We start from the raw sequence: 21,925 nt of genomic DNA, 5'->3' as shown, positions 1-21,925 counted from the left end.
CTTGTGTTAAGACATTCCATACGCACAAAACATAGGCTGAAAATTGGCAATTGCAGTGAATGTTTATGGCAGTCTTCTTGTATGGAAGCCACTTGGAACTTCGAAATGGAACGAACAAGCACTCTATACTCCGAGAACGTTACAAAGATAGAAACCTGAGATTCTACCATTACAAAAAGCTGAGGCCGAATTACACGACGTGATGGCCGTCCTTTGGTCCTAGTTAATAATTAAACACCTCCGGTTTGCAGGCTTAACGAGATGGAATAAAATACTATAGGGTGTTAGTTTGTTTCCTTGTTTTCTCCCTACCCAACGATTGCATGACGCGATGTCCAACCCTCAGTCCTCGAACGTTGTAACATGAAAACATGAACCTTCTTTCCTTTCATCATTTTTTTTTTTTTTTGGCATTACTCCTCTGTATTTCCTCTTGAAACCTCAAATTCAGAAATCTCATCTTTATACACACAAAGAAATCAACTCGAAACTGACTTAGAACTTGAAAAACAGCCATGCATTGTATTTTTCCAAAAAAACAAGATAACGAGTTTTACGACTTGGAGATAAAAAATAAAAAAAAATCACCCCTAAAGTGCCATTTTCATCCCTAAGAGAATCATTTACAAGGACACAACGGACAGCATAATCCTTCTCTGAATCATCAGAGCAAAACTGTGAGTCTAATATGTAAAATGACAGTTGAAAACAAAAATCGTCCCGCATCTTACCAACACTGTGTCCATAAAATATACAAGCAAAATGGAAAAGAAAAAATTCAAAGAAAACTCTACTGTACCGGATTCCCGACCAAGCTGAGCTGAATAGACGGGGGAATAAAGTTTATTTCCAAACAGCTCAACAACTTGGTCTCAGAGCCACAAGCGATCCAGTTAGAGGTGACTGTTGCCCACCAGAGAAAGTGCTCCGTGCGAAGTATCCACCATTTCATGCAAGAAATCCAAGAAATATGGAAAATAATACATGCATCAGATGCTTTATCAACTAGAGCTTGTCCACAAGGAACTAAGTCTTGATGCAAGTTTAGCACTCTTGTAGTCCTCTCTAAGCTGAATAAACCTGAATTGGCAAGTAATCAGAGTTCAGTCATCAGAGAAATAAATAAAAAACCAGAAAGAGGGGGCGGATCCACAATAAAGAAAATCCTTAAATAATAAGACAAAGAACTTTAACCCTAGAGTTTTGACTGAAGCAAGAAAGATTTTGAGGTATCTCTAAACCACATCCATTGTGCGGGACATGGATTCATAATTCTTTAAAATAACAAACACTTGATGTTCCATGCAGTCCTAAAGAGTGTATGTGTAGGAGACAAATTCTTTGCTTTATGAAGAACAGAAAGGAAAAGATTTATGTAGCCAAGTCCACTAGTTTAAAATTAAAACCTACTTTCAGTTGTGTTAAATATTGTATCCACCGTATCAGACTATCAGTAGTAACTGTAAAGCAATTCAAATTCAAGTCAATTCTATAAAAATATACACGATACCTTTGTGCATCCTTGCGTATACTGGGGGTACCCTCAAACAAAGTGGAAAGGCTTTCAGGAGCAACAATGAAGACATTGGCCATTCTGGAGACAAAAATTTCCCTCAGTAAAATTAGATAAGGAATTCTATATCAGTACTGAAATCTTGTCAATGTCTTGCAACTTACATGCCCAACAACTCAAACTTCTCATCAACAGAAGGAGCATTAAAACTACGCACAAATTCTCCATACTCAGTTATATCACGTTTCAGCCGCAATCCTCCACTGCAGAGGAGAACCAAAAATAGAACAATTACGCAAAATAACTTGTTGGTGCCATACACAACAAATATTCAAACTCAGAAACTAAGAGATAAATCCAAACAGAAATCACAAGATTAGTGCACAGTTGACGCAATAGATAGGTTAATCAACTTTGGAAGAGAATCAACAAAACTGAATTATTGAAGTAATTGAACTGGCAAATTCACACACAAAAAAGCACATATAGTCATCTAGAAGAATCACTCACAACTTCCGGAATCCCACTAGAACATGGGTCACTGCAAACTCTCAACCACCAAAACATAATCCTCAAATGCAGGGGAAACCCAATCATGAATTATGAGCAACTTCTATGCTCATGAGAAAGCTCCAAAACCAAGTAAAGACAACATAAATTCCAGATCCAGCGTTTTCCCTTTTCCGGATGTTATCATATGTCATGAAAGGTTAAAATGCTTTCTTCAAAGATCTCAACATTTCTTTATTAGATAAGAAACTCACATACTCTTAATGGACTGCAAATAATTCCAACCCTGTCACATGCAGTCACCAATTGAAACATGCTTCTCTTTACAAATAACACCAACCATAACTATAAATGCCAACCAAAGTTTCATCAAACTACTGAGTATAAACATCAGGTAATTTCATGCAAGAAGCATCTGGGCAAGGCATATTACCTGGGATTAAAAGTGAACTTCTGCCAATGATTAAGCAGCCCCTTGTGCAAGCGAATTCCCTGATATAATAAATGTGTCCATGTTAAGTTTCTCCGTAAGCATTCTTTCTTCAAAATACTAAAATGTTCCCTTCAGTTATGTATAAACTGAAAAGAGAAAAAAAGTGTCTGCATGTAAATCACTATCCCACGCTACCTCCCTTCCCCAAGCAAGAGCACACAGACTATGTCAGTTTACCACTGCATTAAGTGAAATTGCAGGCGTTGCAGATCATATTTCTGGAAATCATAATGATCTCCCTTGTCACGGTATATTCCAGGAATGCTTCTAGTATGGGAGGGAAGAGGTCGAATTTGATCCAAATGCCAAGAATGATGGTGTCAGAGATAAGCTTTTCAGTTGAGTCATGTGTTAGAAATGGCACTGGTTATAATCTTGAGAATGCAAAAGCAGTGTCCTCAAAGAGCTGAAAGAGTTCACCTGATAGTTTGAACTAGCTACCACACTTCGCCACAGGTCATATATGTCATATATTTTTCAAACTCGCAAAATTTTCAAACTAGAATGATAAAATCATAAAAGAAAATGAGAAAAAAGGATCCCGGACAGACTGCATGAACTTTCCAAACTCGTTACCCATGTCATTAGATCAAAAGCACGACAATGAAGAAACTATGAAGCTAATTCCCCAACAAATCAAACGTAGAAGGATAAAACTTGAAAAAAATCAATCACACAAAAAATTAAGATTAAAAGAATGAGGGTTAAAATAAAATAATTTAAATGGGAGAGTTAAATTGAAAGAAAAAAAAATTAACAAAAGGAAAAAAAAAAAAATGAGAGCTAAATTGAAAAAAAAAAAAAGAAGAAAAAAAAAAAAAAAAAAGAACATAAACTTTGATTGAAGAATAAAATTGAAAACCAACAAAACTTTAACAAAAAAACCTGGGAAAAAAAAATCAGAAATTAAAAGAATAAGAACTACATTGAAAATGTAAAAAACTTTTATAAAAAGGACCAAGGAAGAAAAATAAACAATAAAAAACATAGGGACTGAAATTGAAAAATCTAAAGAAAAGAAGACAAGCGTGCACCTTATCTGGAAGAGAGACAAAAGAAGAAAAGAACAACCACCCACAAAAAACCACTCACCATCAGCTTTCAAGCGCTGCTTCATAAGGAAGAGGACACGATGGAGCTTCTAAGGACACGAAAAAAAAAAATGTTTGACAACATATGATATCGCACATCCCACCCAAAGAGTGAGTACGCCACCCATGCGTTGGTGCGTCTTCATCACGCTCCAACAGCCTTTTCAAATAAAAAAATATTTTTCCAAATAATAAATACCAAAATTCCCTCCATGAACCCGAGAATTACAAAAATACCATTGTGAAAGGAAATAAATGCCCCCAGATTCATGCCTTGATTTTTGTTTTTTAGGGGGTAAAAACATTTTTATTGCACCCTAATAAGTGAAAAACCAAAAAACCTCTAGGTCACCAACTTTTTTATTTATTTTTACCCAGGGGGTAAATAAGTATTTTGACATTTTTGAAGTTTTTGAAAAGACTAAATAACCTTTGGTCAATAGTTCTAGATTTTGTTGACTTCAGTGGTAAGAACATATTTCTATTGTGCAAAAAAATTGAAAAAGACTAACTAGCCCGGAACTCTTCTAATGTCCACTGGACCTTAGGAAAAGAACTAACTACCCTCATAACAAAGTCTCATTTTTCCCACTCAAGGGTAAAATGGTAATTTCACTTTAGCAATGTACTGTAAACTGTGATTTTAGTTACAATGAAACTCCTACACCATATATATAAGGTTTATTTTGATATAAATGTACACATATTTTCACTTACAGCTCAGAGATGATGATTGTTACATGTACCAAAAAAGGAAGAGAACAAAGACCAGTGAGAACAAAATCATTGAAGCAATAATAGTAAATGGAATGGTCAAAACAGTCTTGTTAAAGCAATATCCCCTCCAATGCACCAAGACACTTGTGTCTGAAATAATAAAAAGACAACCTAAAAGCACACATGCCATTCTTTCTTCAACAGTGCACATAAAACTCCTTTATTTGCAGATGCATGAGCAGTCATTACTGATAAGTGAAGGGCAAACTGGACAAACAATTGCAAACAGAAGAGTCAAAAGAATCCCAGAGATATACTAACCAATTCAGTCAGGAATGCTTGCTTGTTAAGACCTTCCAATGCAGTGAATGCAGCCTCGAGCACACGTGAAAGATACGCCACAACCCTGGTCAAGAGAAATAAAGCAGCTACTATTAATAATGACTGAAATAATGTATTCTTTTGATTAGATATATGCTATTTGAAGCACAAACATGACAGAAAAGAAATGAATTGATTCGACTGTCATAGGTTGCGTTTGTTTTGCAACTACTTTTGCATTTGCGATGCAACACAGTAAAGTGTTTGATAACAAACCAAATTGCGTTTTACACTGCAAGGCCCACTAAAAAATTAAGTTTAAAATGCAGTTTTTATGAAGCAGTTTTTACATGTTTTTTTAACTGATCGTAAAATCCTATTTGTTTTTACATTTCAAAAGCACTTTTGAAAAAAATTTAAATTTTTTTACTTCAAATTAATATTTTCTTGTGTTTTTAAATCATTTTGATGTGCTTATATCAAAAATAATTTTTAAAAAATATTTTCATGCATTTCCAAGTTAAAAACACTTTCAAAAACAACAACAACCACACTTCCAGACACAACTACCAAACATTTTATATATGTTTCTTGCTACACATAAACCTCAATCACAATTTTTACCAAACACGTATCTAAATCCAACTAATCGCACTCAGACACCATTTGGGAATGCCATGCAAACCACGTTCCCAAAAAAATCATTTTTTTTTTTTGCTAAAAATTAATTTCTTTTGTATGTTTTAGATCGTTTTAATGCGCTAATCTCAAAAATAATTTTTTAAAATGAAAAAACATCATTTTGATACATTTCAGCACGAAAAGCACTTTGAAAAGCAACCGCAACCACTCCTAAATAGACTCTTAACCACATTTTTTAAAAACTTATTTTTTTTAAAACCACAACTACAAAAGCTACCTCAAAAACAAATACTCATAGATTCATACTATTAGTAGGTGTATGACTGAACTTGGTTTGAGGCTTGGGACCTTGGGGAATTAAAATAGTAGGCACTTTGTGTTGTCAAAGAGAAACCCCCACTCACCAAGTGTGACAAGAAAACACAATGAATAAATTTCTAAGAATCCAAAAAATAAAATGGATTGACTTCGTATCACTTATTTCTCAGAAACCCAACAAACATGCTTTTAGTTCAAAACGCATGTCCCAAGTATATCGAGCTGAATTTACCTTGTGCAAGCATTTGTTGGACGATGATCAGGAGCCATTCCATCATCAGGTGACCGATAATCTGTTGCCTTTTGTTCAGCTGATAGCAATCGCTCTACCTGTGTAGGAGTTCCCCAAAGAAAACTATACTAATGAGAAATTAAAAAATGAGCAGGGAACATATTAGCAAGACATGGGATGATGAAAGCATATTCATGAATAGATCGAGGGCATTTCCCTCTGGATACAAAAATATGACTAGAGAAAATAAGATGAAGCATTAATGCAACAATAAAAATGGCTAAGAATTAAAGACCTGCAAGTTTCCATCAGAATCCATGCATTGCTAAAGTAAAAGACTAGGGGTCAAGAACAAACCTCAGCCATAACAGTTTCAATGCATTGTTGAAGCCCCTTATAAGCTGCAGCCTCTGCACTGGACATGGCTGTTGCCATTTCTTCGCATGAAGCAGCATGTGCGCCATCCACAGGTAGTAAGAGGCGAGATATGGAATTTGCAAAATACTGAAGATGAAAGTTGAAGCCATTTTAAGTTCTCTATATATCACAGGATTCTCCTTTTAGCCAATTTAACAAAAAGTTAAGTAGTGTCAATGCAATCCAACATACTTGCTGCACTATAGCCACACTACTTCCACAACGTTGTACAGCAACCATGAAAGATCTGAAACTGCTCTCACCAGCAGCAGCAGCAGCTTCTGCCTGCATCTCAACATCAATCTCACTTAAGCACACTATTCTGAGTACATGTACATCACCTTTATATGAAACTACATGATAGGTATATCTCATAAAGAAGGGGTAATGATAGAGCAAGCAAAGGTATATGATCAGGTACTTACAGCAGAGGCAGCTGCAGCAGCAACCCTTCTACTAACACTCGTTCCCAGCACAAACCGTTCCCTTAGAGCTGCAGCTTCAGTGAGGCCGTCTCTAGCCCGTTCAAGACCTTCTGTTATATATTGCCCTACCTACATTTTATTGCTGAAATTAAAATCTGAGATAACCATGGCATAGATTAACAAAGAACTGGATTTCGTAAGCAACTTACTTGATCTAGCAAGCAAGTGAACACTGCTTTCACATTGGCTGCAAGCGTAGCAGGCTGCAGAAAAGCATGTTTGGAATCAATCAATAAAATACCAGTGAAATATTTGTAGCTTTTATAAACAAAGAAAAATAAGAGAAGAATAGAAATAAAAGTTCCATCAGACCCAAAATGGCTATTCCTCATTTCATTTCATTTTTTCTAACTCAACATTCTGCTTAAAACATGTATAATTCTTCTAAATTCTAACCATCCATTCTTTTGATTATGTGTTATTTGATGCCATTTGATTCATTGTCTTAGACATGGGGCCGGATAACATAAACCATATCAAACTATAAGTGGATGGAAGCCTTAACACCAACAAGAAGGCCAAGACAATCCACAACTGAAGGTGGTAAAGACAATTCCAAGCATCCAAAAGAGACTATTTCAAATGTCATCTGCAAATATACATTTTAATCACATGTCCACTAGAATATAAAACAAAGGACAATTTGACAATCTTATCTATGTGCCAGGACAAATAATCAAAGTAGCCTCGTGCAAATCTATGCATCTTCCAATGTAGCTACAATTTCATGAATGCTTGTTAACCTTACTTTACTGGAGGAAAGAAAGAAAAAGGTTATCTGAAAGAAAGAGAATTTCGGACGAGGGCACAGGATTCCCAGATGACTTGACCAGAAAGGAACATTTAATCATTCAAAAATAGAGATAGTTACTGCTTAATTACCCTTTAGATAACTGAAAAAGAGTATGAGACAAGGTATATTTGATCGCAGAATTGACTATTACCAGAGATGAAAACAAAGCACATCTTGATATTGCTTCCTCATTCCACCGCACAAATTCTGTCACAACTGTTACAGATATCTGCTGGTGGGAAGATGCTACAGAAGCCCCTTTTGAGCGCCCAATAGTCCCAGTTGATTCAGAAAGATGCTGGCTCTCAGCACGCAGTTCTTCCATCTGCATATCATGGTACAGTCTATTGTCTCAAAAGAAAAATGTGTTCTGGAAATTTGATATATATTAAAAAAAAATCACATAAACCTTTGCTTGATATAGCTGTCTAAGAGAGGCCTGCTCATGTTCAGGATAGTCATCCTTGTGGGAAGAGAATAGAGACTCTGTGAGGCCTGTATCAACAAAGAAAGCCACTAAGACACAGAAATAAAAGAGGAAAAATTCTGCAAGATGTTGGACAAATGTTACAAATATTGGTTGATATACACATTTATCAAAGTCATGTTAACACTTTTATTCGGGAAATCAGTCACATTGTCAACTATGATTTGCAGTAACATATTTAAATACATCAAATCTCAGTGGCAATCTCTGCTACCAAGAAAAGAGAAATTTTCTGAATTGAAGAAATCCACAAGTTCATTGAACTATGCCCAGACTTTTCATAGAAGCTCGAAAATTTATTTTAATTCATTTCTACACCATTCAAACTCGTATTCTACAATAGAAGGCAAAAAAGAGTAAAATTTCCAGTATTTGTCATACACCACTTGGAAGAGCTAATACTATGATTGTAGAAGGTAATGCTAGTTGAAGTTATTATAGAATATCGATATATTTGAAGTAATCAGAGACAGAATCAACAACTTAGCTCCCAAACAACTAGGAATAAGTCACCAGGAATCATCCAACATGATTATCTCTGTTTTTCTATTTCTTTTTTCATTTTGGTTGAGCAGGAGTGTGGAGGATGGGGTGGTAGGAATGATCCCACTACCCTGCAGCCCTGGTATTACCTGGGATCACATAGAGAAAAGCCTACCCCTTGCAACATGACATCATTAGCTTTCCACAATATTAAAATATAGAGAAAGACAGGCCCAGTTCATCTTTCTTCATCAATTGATGATGTTCCACACTTCCATATTGCTGATGATTACACATTTAATATTCACAAAATTACCAAGAATCAAGATAGTTAATTAATTACCCTCAACATCTAAGTCACCACATCCCATGGCTCGTAAATCTCTAGCCAGTTCCTGAGTCTTCTCATATGCCACTGCTAGCATTCTAAGATACTGAAGCCTCAAGTCAAACACAAAAAAAGTTAAGATCTGATTGTTGCTTCAGACTGAAACTAAGGAACTATAAACAGTTTGGACCAAGCAATTCTACATACAAATAAAAGACCACCTTCTTCCATGGGAGGTAAATTCACAAGAGATGGTTTCACTAACAATTTATCCAAAAGAGCTGTAACTCGCTGCTCTAAAACTCTCTGCACGTGTATGGAAAACATCAAAAATATGAATTCACAACAAAAAAATATCATATACCTTGTGCAATTTGAATAAGACGGCATAAAATATGAGGTATGGTAAAAAACAAATCCTGCCCAGCTACCTGAACTAAAATTGACATGACATCATTAGGAGAAGGGAATACTGCCATAATAGTAGCAGCTTCTTTACGGACAGTGTCTGCAGGAGAGAATTGAAGATTTTTAACAATCTTTGGAAGAATGTGATCCTTGCTTGAGATAAATGGTTATTTTCCAAACCTGTGATTTCTTTGAACAAGGAAGAAAGTCCACGAGCAACATTGCTTGGACTAGCATGAGAACCCTGATCACCAAGAACCAATCTAGTGTCTGCATTCATGACTTCCACATCAATGAACATTGGACGTGTTGCCACATAATGTTGCATGGCACTTGTGCCCCTGTTGAACTGTAATGCAAAAGGAAACCCAAGAAATATACAGGAAAAAGAAAACATTTCAACAGATTTGCAAGATCCCCTTATAAATGGAAGATCCATCTTATTTCAAACACGGATGAAAAGGAATCAAAAGGAAACAAAAATAACTAAAATTTAAGGCTTAAACAATCTCCCTCCTGTTTTTTCACCAAAAAGGGCAGAAAGGAATAGCAAATTTGTTGGCATTCTGGACCAATCCCTGCAAGTCTGGAGGACTTTTCTGCTTATTTTCCAATCATCACTTATTCTGATATAATTTGGACTTGAAGACTTCAGTTCAAAGAGGAAAGTCGGAAAGATTATGTCTAATCAGTCAGTTCAACCCCATATGGTGAAACAATAGGAACCCCCCACACCCAGTATAATGAAGACATGTTCAGTCAATCCCCAGTCAAGGTGTTCGGCAACAAAAGTATCCTTTCCAGTCACATGTTATAAAAAATTCACCTGAGATAAAATTTTAGCACATTCTGCCATGGTCGATAATTCTCTTTTCTGTGATGCTGCATCAAACCGAGCCAACAATCTATTCTCCAGTTCTGCATGAAAAATATTAAGAGGAAAAAAATCATCACTGCAACGTTATGATAAACAAAAGAAACAAATCCACCAATCATGAACACCTTTACAATTCACTTATTTTTTTTATTTTTTTTTTATTTTGGGAGGGGAATGGGCATGAGGGATGGGCTACGACCTTCCATGACCACATGGCTTTAATGACTAAAAGATACAACAGGATCACAATATTCTCAGAATTCTGAACAAGGAAATCTCCAGACAACGAATGCATGGTGATAATTGCTTTTATCAAAATATCCTTTGAAACCCAACATTCAAAATTTGGATTCAAAGGAGATGCGTAAAAGCCAGTAATGATTTTTCTTCGAAGCATCATGATCTGCATAGCTTTTCTTCCTGCTTTGCCAATATGGAAATGAGTTTTTTTAGGGTAAAAGGAGAAAGTATTATTAGAAGAAAGGAATTGCATGGTAAAAATTGTAGAAAGAAACATCTTTTGAAAAGGCAAGTAGGCAACCATCTAAATCAAAATAACATAGCACCCCAATCCATTTATTGGGAAGTGCCCCTAAAGAATCCTGCTGACATGAGAATTCAAAGCCCAGAAGACTATCCTATATTCCACAACAATCGACTCTCTGTGAAGTGATGATAGAAGAACTCTTCACTCCTCTCCATCAAAATGCACACACAGCATATCTCCATAAAGAACTAAGAATTTTCTCCATAAAACCCCCCAGAAGAATCCAACACTGCTTCTTCTACTGTCCTCAGGATCGCACAAGACTCATTGCTAAATTGCAAACAATCTTTGAAACATATCCCAAGCTACAAGGCTATGCAGAAAGAAGTCACTCCAAGATTCTTCATTATGATGGAAAATAACACAAATAATAGGAGATTAGGCCATATGGAAATGGGTATTTGTAAATTCTTTCTCATGATACCACAAGCTAGTCCTTTTCTTCAAACCTGATGATGTTTGAGCATATATGGTATAACTATTAATAATTATTAAACCATACCGTTTGTTATTTGGACCTAGTTTGTTACTATTTTTCACTACCCACTAAATCATTGTATTGTTTGATGCACCATATATGAACTTCCTGTGGCAGTAATATCAATAATCAAAAAGAACAATATGCTGAACCCATACCATTGCAGTAATCCTGAAGATTAGCAACTGCAACTTCTAATCCTCTACTTGCAGTTGCATTTCCCATAACAGATGGTACGGATAAGCCTTGTCTTCCAAGATCTTCCTCAGCAAATGACCCTAAAAAACACAAAAGTAACAAAAAACTCACATGGCTGTGAAAAGCAAACAAGAGTCATTGCATAAATCTTTAAAAAGATTGTTTGATATTGAAGAATTTCACAATTCACAAATTATTTGTTTGTTTTTTCTACTTGTGCTTATTTAAATAAATCACAAAGTTTAAAACAAATTTCACTGTGAATTCAGCACTCTAATGCCTTACTATTATCCAAAAGAATGGGTCAAATTGATTTTCCTTAATTTATGGAAAAGCTCCAACATTCCAAATCTACTAAAAATTTTGTATTTCATCAGAATAGATCCAACCAAAATACCTGGAATGCTTTAAGAGAAGATTTCAATGAAAATCCAAATGACAATATAGATGACTAAAACTACTAGCAATCAAGTCGGATTAAAAGGATATCATTTAATCTGGTGTGACAATAGTATTGGATGAGTTTAGAAGTATGTACTAAAACAAGAAGATATTATCACAGATAAGAGGGGAGGGAGGGAGCGGCAGTGGATCTAATGATTCAATGTATAAAGTTAGGATTAGGACTGAAGTACAGAAGACTAATTAAAGGAGATGGAAAGCTACAGCTAAGCTGCAAGGGTACTCGTTACTGTCTCAAAGAAAAAACAAGAAGAAGAATGCATGACTGATATAGAAAAACAATTAAGTTAGTCCAAAAGGCTCATGCAGCATAACAAGAACTTGAGGTTGTAGAATTATGCAATTTCAAAGCTTTGAAAGAACATAATGTCATCTTACGTAATTTCTGTGCAATTGAAGCAGCCTCAGCAACACGGCTGTCATCTGAAAACAGAGGTGAAAGTTCCATTAGGTCACCTGGGCTGCCATTGAATTCCATCAAATACTGCAAAAATTATGTAAACAAGGTGTTAATGCATTTTGAGCTAAGGAATGCATAAAAATAAGTTGACAGACAGTACCTTTATGAGTTCTATTGTTTGACTAGCTGTTTCCCTTTGAGCATCTGCACTCTGATAAGATCATAATAAAAGCGTGAAATAAATATAGACTGAATGCTTAGCAAATTATAATCGAGCATGGGAAAAATTTTACCTGCAAATGGTCTCCTATTTTGGCAGCAGTCTGTCCAACACTTGAAATACGCGAGTCAAGCCTAGCAAAACTATCAAACAAGCCATCTACACCCTGTTCAAGCTGAAAAGATAAAATAAATAGCAAATGCTAACTATGTTAGATGGATCTTGGAAACAGAACAAAGAGGAACAAAATGATTTTATCTTAGAGGAGCCAAACCAACCATATTCCCCTTGAGACCTAAAAACCTCTTGCCAAAAATGAAAGAAACCACACACCTTTCATTCTCAATTTTCTGGATTCTACATATTGCCTAAACCTCTCAACTTTACTTTTCTTTCTATTTCTTTTTATTTCAAAAAGAATGCATTCTTTCGATTGTCCAACTTCTATTCTGCTTTACTTTTAATCTAATCAATATATAACATTAACCACTAAAAATCAAATGGCAAGTAATTACTATATAATATCACCGACCTAAAGGAAATGGAATTTACTTCCATACACATGCACGCACGTGCACGAATATCTGCTGTAGACATCTAATCTAGGATAAAAAATAAAGAAGCTTTTGCAGTTTACTTTGAAATAAAAATCAGTTTTTTATTTATTTATTGATACCTCTTCTCCAGTATAGTTTTTACAATGATTCAAAACACATGCACCCAGACACCCAAAAACTCACCTCAGCAAGTGTTTTACGGTGCTTAGAATCTTGGACAGAAACCTCCTTCTTGAGATTGTAGAGCCTTCCATCAATCTTCAATCCAAAAACAAAATGTCAGCAGAAAAAAAAAAATTATGACCTCAGAAATTTCATCACATGCTCCCAACAATCTACCTGTTTTCGGAGGTCTATCAACTCCGTACAAGAATCCCTAAACAAAGACAAAAGACTATCCACTTCAGGAAATAAGGGAGAAGACAACCCTTGCGCCAATTTTGCTGCGTCAGATGGGGCTCTCACATCCCCATTTGCTAACATATCACTCCCACCTATATTACCTTCAGCTGAATCTGCTTCTTCATCTTGGAAAGATGGGAGCAAATCATTTACCAGGTTGCCAAATAACGCATCAAATGAAAAATCACCCTACAAAATGAATTTGGAATATAAATTTTATCATTAAGTAAAAAAAATTGATCCTAAATGAGGTACGATACCAAATTTTCCACGTAAAAACTCCACTATCTATTCCTTACCTTAAAATCATCTATATCGAGAATGAGGGGAACGGAGGCAACTGATGAAGATTTTGAATTTCTATCACTCCAGATTCCATCTCTGCTCTGTTTCATCTGTTTCTCATTATCCATATTATCGTTAATCATCACCATAAGTTAAGAATTCAAGGATATTGATAGTTATGGTGTCGATTTTTCAGAAACCTAACCAAAACATCATAATCATCAAATGAGGAGCAAAATACTAAGTATGCCAGAAAGATTTATCTTAAGCGAGCTGATTTTTGTTTTGAGTAAGTTCTAAGCTGGAAATTTCATTTCAGATAAACCTAAATAACAAAAAAAGTACAGAATTTAATCTAAATTTATCTCTCGTTTTCTTCAATTTTCTCATCAACCAAACAAAAAGGAAAACAAATCCGGCTTCCTATCCAGAAATTAATCACAGATAAATCCATTAAAAAATACTCAATCGATCAAAAGTATCACAAGATCACTGTAACACTCCTCCATTAAATCTGAGAAAATTCAATGAAAACCAAGGCGCGTGCAGTTTACAGATCATGAATTAGAACTGGTAAAACGATTACCTCGTTAGTGATTGAATGAGAAGGAGCGGAACGCAGAGACGATTTCCAGAAACAGGATTTGGGTCTTAATTTCAAAGATTTGGTTCGGTAGATCGAGTTTTTGATGAGAAACAAAGAGGGAGAGACAAGAAAACAGACTGTTCATCAACGAAAACTACAATGAAATTATTTTTGTATTTAATATAGTTACGCTTTTGCCCCTGGCGGTGTTCTCAGAGGCAATCGTGATGATGGGTAGGGGTAGATTGGGGAATTAGGATGGGAGGTTATAAATTAATTTTTTTATTGATATTAAAAATAAATTTAAAAAGATAAAAATTATTTTTTAATATAATTCTAAATAAAATAAGTACTTTAACACAATACTACTACTCTTTCAGACAGAATTCAAAGCTGATTTTTTTTTTTTTCCTTGCTTTTACTTGCTGTGTTTGTTTACATGCTTTAGAAAGCAAGGCAGGGGAGGGGTCAAAAAAGCGAACGAAAATGTTGTTTTGATAAATTAATATCCCAATTATCTCCATAGAATAATGATTTGTTATTTTACTGGTGCCGTATATTCTTTTTTTAATTACAGAAGATGAATACATTTCTCTTTTGTTTTAAATATAAAATAAAATTATTTTGAATATTTAAAACCTTATTAATCTACAGCTTCGACCAGTCTAGATTGAAAAAAATTTAAAAAAACTGATTCATCTACTCAAACTGAACTCTTATTAATTTTTTAAGAAAATATATATTATTATTTTAATTTTAAGAAAATATATATTATTATTTTAATTTTAAGAAAATATATATTATTATTTTAATTTTAAAAAAAATTAGGCAAGATTTTATCTATGATTAAGTTTTTATTTTATTAATATAAATGTCTAAACCAATTTGTATGCTTTTCTATTAGTTTTATGAATTTTAAAATTAATTATTATATAATTTTTTAATAATTTCAAGAAAACCTAATTATTAAAAAATAAATTTAAAAATTTACCTGTTAAACTACTGCTCGAGATTCAATCAACTACATCCAAGATCAAGTCTTACAGTCATGTAACCATCTAAGTGGTGGCCAAGTGGTAAAGACTTGGGACTAAAGGGTTTGCTCCCTCTGTGGTCTCAGGTTCGAGTCCTTAGTTGCTCATATGATGGCCACTGGAAGCTTACATGGTCGTTAACTTCAGGGCCCGTGGGATTAGTTGTGGTGCGCGCAAGCTGGCCCGAACACCCACGTTAATCTTAAAAAAAAAAAAAAAGTCTTACAGCCATGTGTAACACTACTGTGTGCGTGTGTGATGGGAGATATGGAAATGATTCCCGCTGCTTCTTCATGCGAGATCAAGCGTTGAAAAGTTGAAGCACCGAAAAGATTAATTGCACGGAGTTGTTCCATGAATTATCGCACCTTTCCAGCTTGCATAATAAGTTTCAAGCTCCCTTGTTTCGATGGTTCCATGAGAAATCAGATTAATATATCAAAGCAAGAAAGCAAGATTCCCTTGTTCTGATTGTATGGAGTTTGGTTTGGTCACTTCCAAGTGCCAACAGCCTGAAGGAGAACGTGGACGGATTATCTATCGGAAAGCCTCATGCTGCGGACTTCACGAGAGGTATTCATAATGGTGCTGGAAAATTCATCGGTATTTTTCCAAGCCCCACTGGAAAAATTAACTCAAAGGAGGTGGAGCTACACAGGATTACTGAAGCTTTAGAAATAAGCTCCACCAATAAAAACACAGCTAGCTCATCAGATTCATGAAACACAATCAAGTGGCTAAAAACTCTAGCCGCTGCTCCTTGGAAATGCAGAGGCATTCTAAATTCAAGAGCAAAGCTGAAGCAGCTCTTCAATGGTTTAAATTCACCCACACAAGAAGAGGTTCAAATCACTGTGCAGAACCCCTGACAAACAAGAAGTCAACCATGTTAGTCATCTGATAGCATGGATGAAATCTGCAAACAACTCCTATATCTTGTCTGCCCCTGTATGTTCTTCATACCTGGTGATGATTTCTGCATTCTATAGGTCTTCGCTGCTACACTTTTGCTCATCGTTATTAGACTCAATCTGTTATTAAACTCGGTTTGGTTGTAAGTTTATCCGGTCAATTTAAAATAAAACAAAATTATTTTGATTTCTAATATAAAAAAGAATATCATTTTAGATAAATATAAAAACAAAAAATCATTGGATTTAAACCGGATCAATCTCCATTTAAAATAAAACCCAGCATGAATGAAGCTTGAAGTTGACAAGTTTGCCTTTCTAATCATTTGTAATTTATTTATAATTGTATAATATTTTTTAAAAGTATTTTTTACATGAAAATTTATTAAAATATTTTTCATATTTATTTTTTATTTTAAAAAAATAATATATCAAAATATTTAAAAAAATATTAATTTAATATTTTCAACACAATTTTAAAACACAAGGCAAATCCCATCTAACTTTATAACACTGGATCTCTTGAATCTCGTGAAAAGAAAACAGTACCTCGACTGGTCATACTCCACACACCTCGATTCAATTGAACTTCATAGTCCAGACAGATGAAACAATGCTGGACTCAGTAATCATTTTCTACAGAAAATATTAATAAAAAAAGCACTGAAATTCCGATTTATTGTCATTTTATGATCCTCCATTGTCACCACAAAATCAAAAGGAGGAAGAATCAACCTGGTCGTTAAATATAACCGCACAGGCAATAGAATTACCAGCTGCATCTTCATGCCTCCTCTATAAACTTCTAATGTTTGCAGGTGCCATAAAGTATAAAACATCGACGGTTATTTTGTCAGGGGCTAAACCAGCAATTTAAGAAACTGGGTTGTCAACCTAGGTATTCTAGTTATAAAAATTTAGGATGAAAATGTTTGTTTTATCTGTAATCTCAAATTTAAATCTTATTATTGTTAATATTGATGGTCATTAGATTAATTAGTAATTAATTTTAAAATTTATAAAATTAATTGAGATATCCTGGAGATTAATAATTAAAAAAAAAAATGGATTGTCACTTGTCAGTGCTCCTCCGAGAAGATGAGAACATTAACAAATAATTTCCAGACATCTAATACAAGCCAAACTAGGCATCAACTTGAAGGGAAGAGGGCTGGATGATGGTGATTCTCGGAAAGAAAATGGAAAATGCCACGTAACAGCTTCCCCAAAAGTTTTTCATAAAATGAAAACAAACTTTCCCAGAAGATTATACTAATCAAAAGAAATACCAGTGATAACTGGGTTCCACTTTTACACACGCATATGCACAGCATAGCAGGCAAAGTTTTGTGTGCCCAGAACTTCTACCAATCTTCTTAATTTCTTGTGGTTATAAAAATAATTTAATAAAGATGCTGATTAAAACAACAACATTACGTTAAAAAAAGAAAAGAAAAGATCCAAATTAAGATTATAATCCAGTTTCTAATTACGCTGTTGACCATGTCTCAAAGCATAATTACTACCTCGTTGTGATATTCCAAAACCTATCAATCCTGTCCTTTTAATCAGCATAAGTTTCATGACCTTCTACTAGCAACCCCAGAAAAATCATACCCTGTATCTATCTTTCCGAAAAGAATGTTGCAATATTCTAATTTTCTCTAACTGGACTCTTCAAAGTTCTAAGAGCATCTCCAATCCAAAATGCTATTTTGAAAAGCTAAATTGATAAAATAGCATTTTGAATAGTTTAAATATAGCTTATCTTACCATATCTATTCCAATGAAAAAAAGCCATTTGAAGAGCCATTTATATTGGAGTGAAAAAAATAAGTGTTTTATTATTTCTTAATATTGTATAATATTATTTTTTTTTCCACATGTCTACATTTAATTGGTCTATTTTTTTAGAGGTCCCACTTTGTTGGTTTTGGCTCTTTAAAGAGATATGTAGAAATAGAATTTGTGGAAGAGAAAAGGCATTTTAGCATTTTGTTTGGCTTCTCCATTGGAGATGCTCTAACATAACCCTCAGCGCGCATCGGAGACCCGCTATTTCTCTTGGGAATTGGATGCCTTAAAAGGTTGTAACATTATTACCTTTGGCTCGGCAACAGAGTTCATCTTCGACGCCTTCTTTTTCTCCGAGAGAGAATCCAGAAGCCACCTTGGACCTGGAGCCGGGGGGCAAGTTTTCAGGATAGGTATTTTGTGTTCCTCCCCAGTCGGGGTCTTGCAATCCCATGTCGTCTCTGGTATTTTATGTCTCAGCCCGGTTGGGGTTTTGCAATCCAGTGTCATCTCTGTTTCTTCGTCTTTGTTAACTGGACTAGTATTTACCTTTAGGGTTTCCCTTTCCAAGCTTGGTATCATCATATGATCTTCGATTCTGTAATTTTCTTTTCGTTTCTTTTCTTTTTCTTCCCGTGAATTGAATTCAGGAAAAAAGGTTAGGGTCGGGAATAGGAAAGAGAAGCAATAGATCGTAAGAAATAAGGCAGGATTTATTGGAATCACTGTTACCACTTATTGCTTATTAGAGTTTGGAGCGAGATAGATTTTTTCAAAAATATATATTAAAATAATATTTTATTTTATTTTAAAAAAATTATTTTTAACCTTGAAATTATTAAAAATCAAACAATTTCAGAAATACAATTGGACCACGGTATGAAACGGTGTCTTGATAGACTTTCACCCTGGAAAAACACTTCCTTTTCTAGTTTTTTTCTTTTTTAATTCCGGTTTTAATTTTCTTAGAGTCGAATATTATATGCCAGCTCATGTATATATCCGTGTATTAATAAGATATTTTATTATATAAATTTAAATTAAATTTTGTAAGGTATTTTATTTACAGAACTAGAAAAATATATGTCATATGATTTGAAAGTAATCTTTTCAAGATACAAAACATATAGTCATACTGTTTCGAAAATTGATGACCAGATTTTTTTCTCATGTTATCAGAAATATAAAAAAAGATCTAATTATGATTAATTTTCTTAAGAATCTTGTTATGATTATAATTAAGATTATTTAATTCACTGAAGTTATGTAATATAATTTGACGTTCATTGAAAATATAAGGATATAATAATCAATCCGAAAATAATAACAATAAAATTATTCTTTCATATGTATAATCATGGACGGAGAAGAAGACTAAATTATGATACTATGATAAGATAATTTATATAATAACTCGTGGTCTGTATGATTATAACAAGAATTTTGAGCAACTTGTTATTCGTATAAATTAATTTATACAGGGTCATGAACTCGTACATGAAATAATACGAGATGGTACCAATACATAATAATAAGACCATTCTTGACCATCAAAATGCGATACACGAGGGATAGATTACTTTTAAAAATATTTTATATGCACTATGAAAGTTTTCAAAAAAAATGGCACTTAAATTACCAATACACCAATAGTAACATATAGTTTTTTTATTGCAACTGCAAACGAAAAGGATAACATCATGTTTATACTTGCTTGAAAAACAATGAATTTGGATACCTAAAAGTCAAATTATCTTAAATAATTATTAAATCACATCCAAATTTTATACTGAGGTATTTAAAATTATAATAATAATTATTTTCATGAGGTATTTAAAATTGTAATAATAATAATTTTTTACAATGTTTTTTATTTAGAAATACGTTAAAATAATATTATTTTTTAATTTTTTAAGTACATGAAACATAGATATATGAAAAATTAAATAATTAAAATTTTATTTCAAGGCATTTAAAATTCTAAAAGTATAATTATGTTGAACAATTAAATTAAAAAAGAAAAGGAAAATTCAATTTCTTTCTTTCTTTCTTTTAACTTCAAGACCAACTTATACATTAATTGGAGTCAAATCTCTTTCTAAATGATTTTAAAAGTACTACACTCTCGTATCAGCTTCATGTATTTAAAAAAATAGCTTGATATATTTATAAAATTTTAATATTTTTTCTAATTGATAATCCGGGTTTGAATCTAAAAGGTTAAATAAATAACCATCATATAAACAGCCTGCACTGTAAAAAAAAGAAGAAGAAGAAGAAGAAGTCCGTTTGACCAGTGGGCTCTGCGCATGATAATTAGCTCCCTATACCTGGTGTCATTCACTGCTGGAAAAATAACAAGGAAGAAAAAAGGGTACAGCTTCCAGGATGTGTTAGACTCCACGTCCTTCTTGTTGTCGCTTAGAAAGGTAATGCCATCTTCTTAATTTCTGCGGTTATGGAAAAAAAAAAGTGAATAAATTAAGATGCTGATAAAACATTAATTACTATAGAAAATTATAAAAAGGGATCCGAAATAAAACATAATCTAGTTTTTAATTAACAATGAGAAACCTAACCAAGGTGGTGATCATATCACAACGCATAAGTACTGTCTTGATGTGATAATCCAAAACCCATTGAGTTTCATGACCTTCTCCCAGCAACCTTCAACGAGGGAGAAATTGTTCCGTGTTTCTTTTCTATTGATGAACGATGTTGCAGTCTTTTCATCTCTTCGACTGACCACTTCAAATTTCTTACAATGTGATCCTCTAAGGCATCATCAGAAGCTCTAACATCAGAAGTTCTAACATCATCAGGCAGCATCCCAGGCAGAGTGATTCGCTTGGAATAAGATACGTTAAAAGGTTGTAACATTACTACCTTTGGCTGGCACCTAGACTTCTTCTTCAACGCCTTCTTTTTCGCAGAGAGAGAATCCAGAAGCCACTTTGGACCTGGAGCAGGAGGGCACTCGTACTGGGTAGGTATTTTGTGTTCCTCCCCGGTTGGGGTCTTGCAATATTCCCAGGTGTTGTTTGCTGCCTCGCTTGTTTCAACAGGATTGATGGTTAGTTTTAGGGTCTTTCCTCCTTGTCCTAGAACTTCAAGATCGGCTGAAATCATCTTGTCTAGAAATTTGCGGGTTTTTTTCCAGCTAGGAGTGAATTTATAGGGATAGAGAAGAAACAGCGAGAGCACGTGAATGGAATGCTGAAAGGTTAGAACTTAGAACGCTCTTTCTGCTTATTATATATATAGACGTGGATCGTGCACCGCCATATTTGTTTTTCCTATTTTTTCTCTTCTATGTTATCTTGTGAATTGTTTTAAGAAAATATTTTGTAAATTAAATTTCCTTTGCGGTGCATTGAAAGGTCAAATTAGATCTAGAGTCATGCAATGAAGTAGCCTGTCCTCGTTTTATATATATAGCAGTCACTTATTTAAGAATGTGGTTGAAATTAATTTTTAAATATTTTTTTATGTTTAAATATATGTTAATGATATTTTTTATTTTTTAAAAAGGATTTGACATCGATACATCAAAATAATTTAAAAATACTAAAAATATATTAATTAAAAATAAATAAATAAATAAAATTTCAAATTTTTTTAAAAAAATTTTGAAACGCATAACAAACAAACTCTTAGCCAGTTTAGGAACCCTATACATTTTATTTTTGACTGGTTATGCGAGTAGCGTTGTTGCTCCCATAAATTTTTTTAGTAAAAATAAATATTTGATTTTTTAAATTTTATTTTCAAAAAAATCTAATTATAAGTTAGAATATTTATAAAAACTATTTGTGTTGATAAATATAAAATATAAAGTGTTAATAAGTTTTTGTTTGAGAGTACATAGAATAATTAATGTGTAGATATTAGTGGAGCTTTTTTTTTTACATAAAGTACAAAATATAATGATGAATT

At 33.8% G+C, this 21,925-nt stretch overlaps 1 protein-coding gene and 1 long non-coding RNA gene across 3 annotated transcripts; both read right to left on the bottom strand.

The window, feature by feature from the left end:
* Nucleotides 1-560: 560 nt before the first annotated feature.
* Nucleotides 561-14,412, bottom strand: LOC105134387 (exocyst complex component SEC10-like). The gene is made up of 25 exons (XM_011038782.1): nt 14,251-14,412; nt 13,679-13,774; nt 13,317-13,568; nt 13,161-13,235; nt 12,494-12,595; nt 12,361-12,411; nt 12,179-12,284; nt 11,299-11,418; nt 10,065-10,156; nt 9,419-9,587; nt 9,262-9,338; nt 9,038-9,136; nt 8,846-8,936; nt 7,942-8,027; nt 7,684-7,857; nt 6,889-6,942; nt 6,680-6,808; nt 6,447-6,539; nt 6,195-6,341; nt 5,838-5,935; nt 4,646-4,730; nt 2,457-2,515; nt 1,678-1,776; nt 1,511-1,594; nt 561-1,080 (listed from the first exon to the last, which is right to left on the bottom strand). Exons 2-25 carry the CDS (start codon nt 13,772-13,774, stop codon nt 1,002-1,004), a joined length of 2,517 nt encoding a protein of 838 aa, XP_011037084.1. The 5' UTR covers nt 14,251-14,412; the 3' UTR covers nt 561-1,001.
* Nucleotides 14,413-15,507: 1,095 nt separating this feature from the next.
* On the bottom strand, nt 15,508-18,697 carry LOC105134378 (uncharacterized). Of its 2 annotated transcripts, none has more exons than XR_843975.1 (3): nt 18,299-18,697; nt 16,745-16,831; nt 15,508-16,260 (listed from the first exon to the last, which is right to left on the bottom strand). It is a non-coding gene; the product is annotated as an uncharacterized LOC105134378 (long non-coding RNA). The 2 variants fall into 2 exon arrangements; XR_843974.1 differs by lacking the exon at nt 18,299-18,697 and adding an exon at nt 16,931-17,081.
* Between the last annotated feature and the right edge of the window lie 3,228 nt (nt 18,698-21,925).

The sequence above is a fragment of the Populus euphratica genome, unplaced genomic scaffold, assembly GCF_000495115.2.
Source record: "Populus euphratica unplaced genomic scaffold, PopEup_1.0 scaffold2.1, whole genome shotgun sequence".
NCBI lineage: Eukaryota > Viridiplantae > Streptophyta > Magnoliopsida > Malpighiales > Salicaceae > Populus > Populus euphratica.
Note: the sequence above shows the minus strand (reverse complement) of the source record. Positions and strands in the feature narration are given on the sequence as shown.

Bases quoted from the DNA above. Each gene is read 5' to 3' on its own strand.
- LOC105134387 (XM_011038782.1), bottom strand. From the start codon at position 13,774: ATGAAACAGAGCAGAGATGGAATCTGGAGTGATAGAAATTCAAAATCT. The intron at 7,858-7,941 runs GTTTATGTGATT...CATGATATGCAG, and splicing joins GACAGCTATATCAAGCAAAG to ATGGAAGAACTGCGTGCTGA. The intron at 1,081-1,510 runs GTATCGTGTATA...TTGCCAATTCAG, and splicing joins ATACGCAAGGATGCACAAAG to GTTTATTCAGCTTAGAGAGG.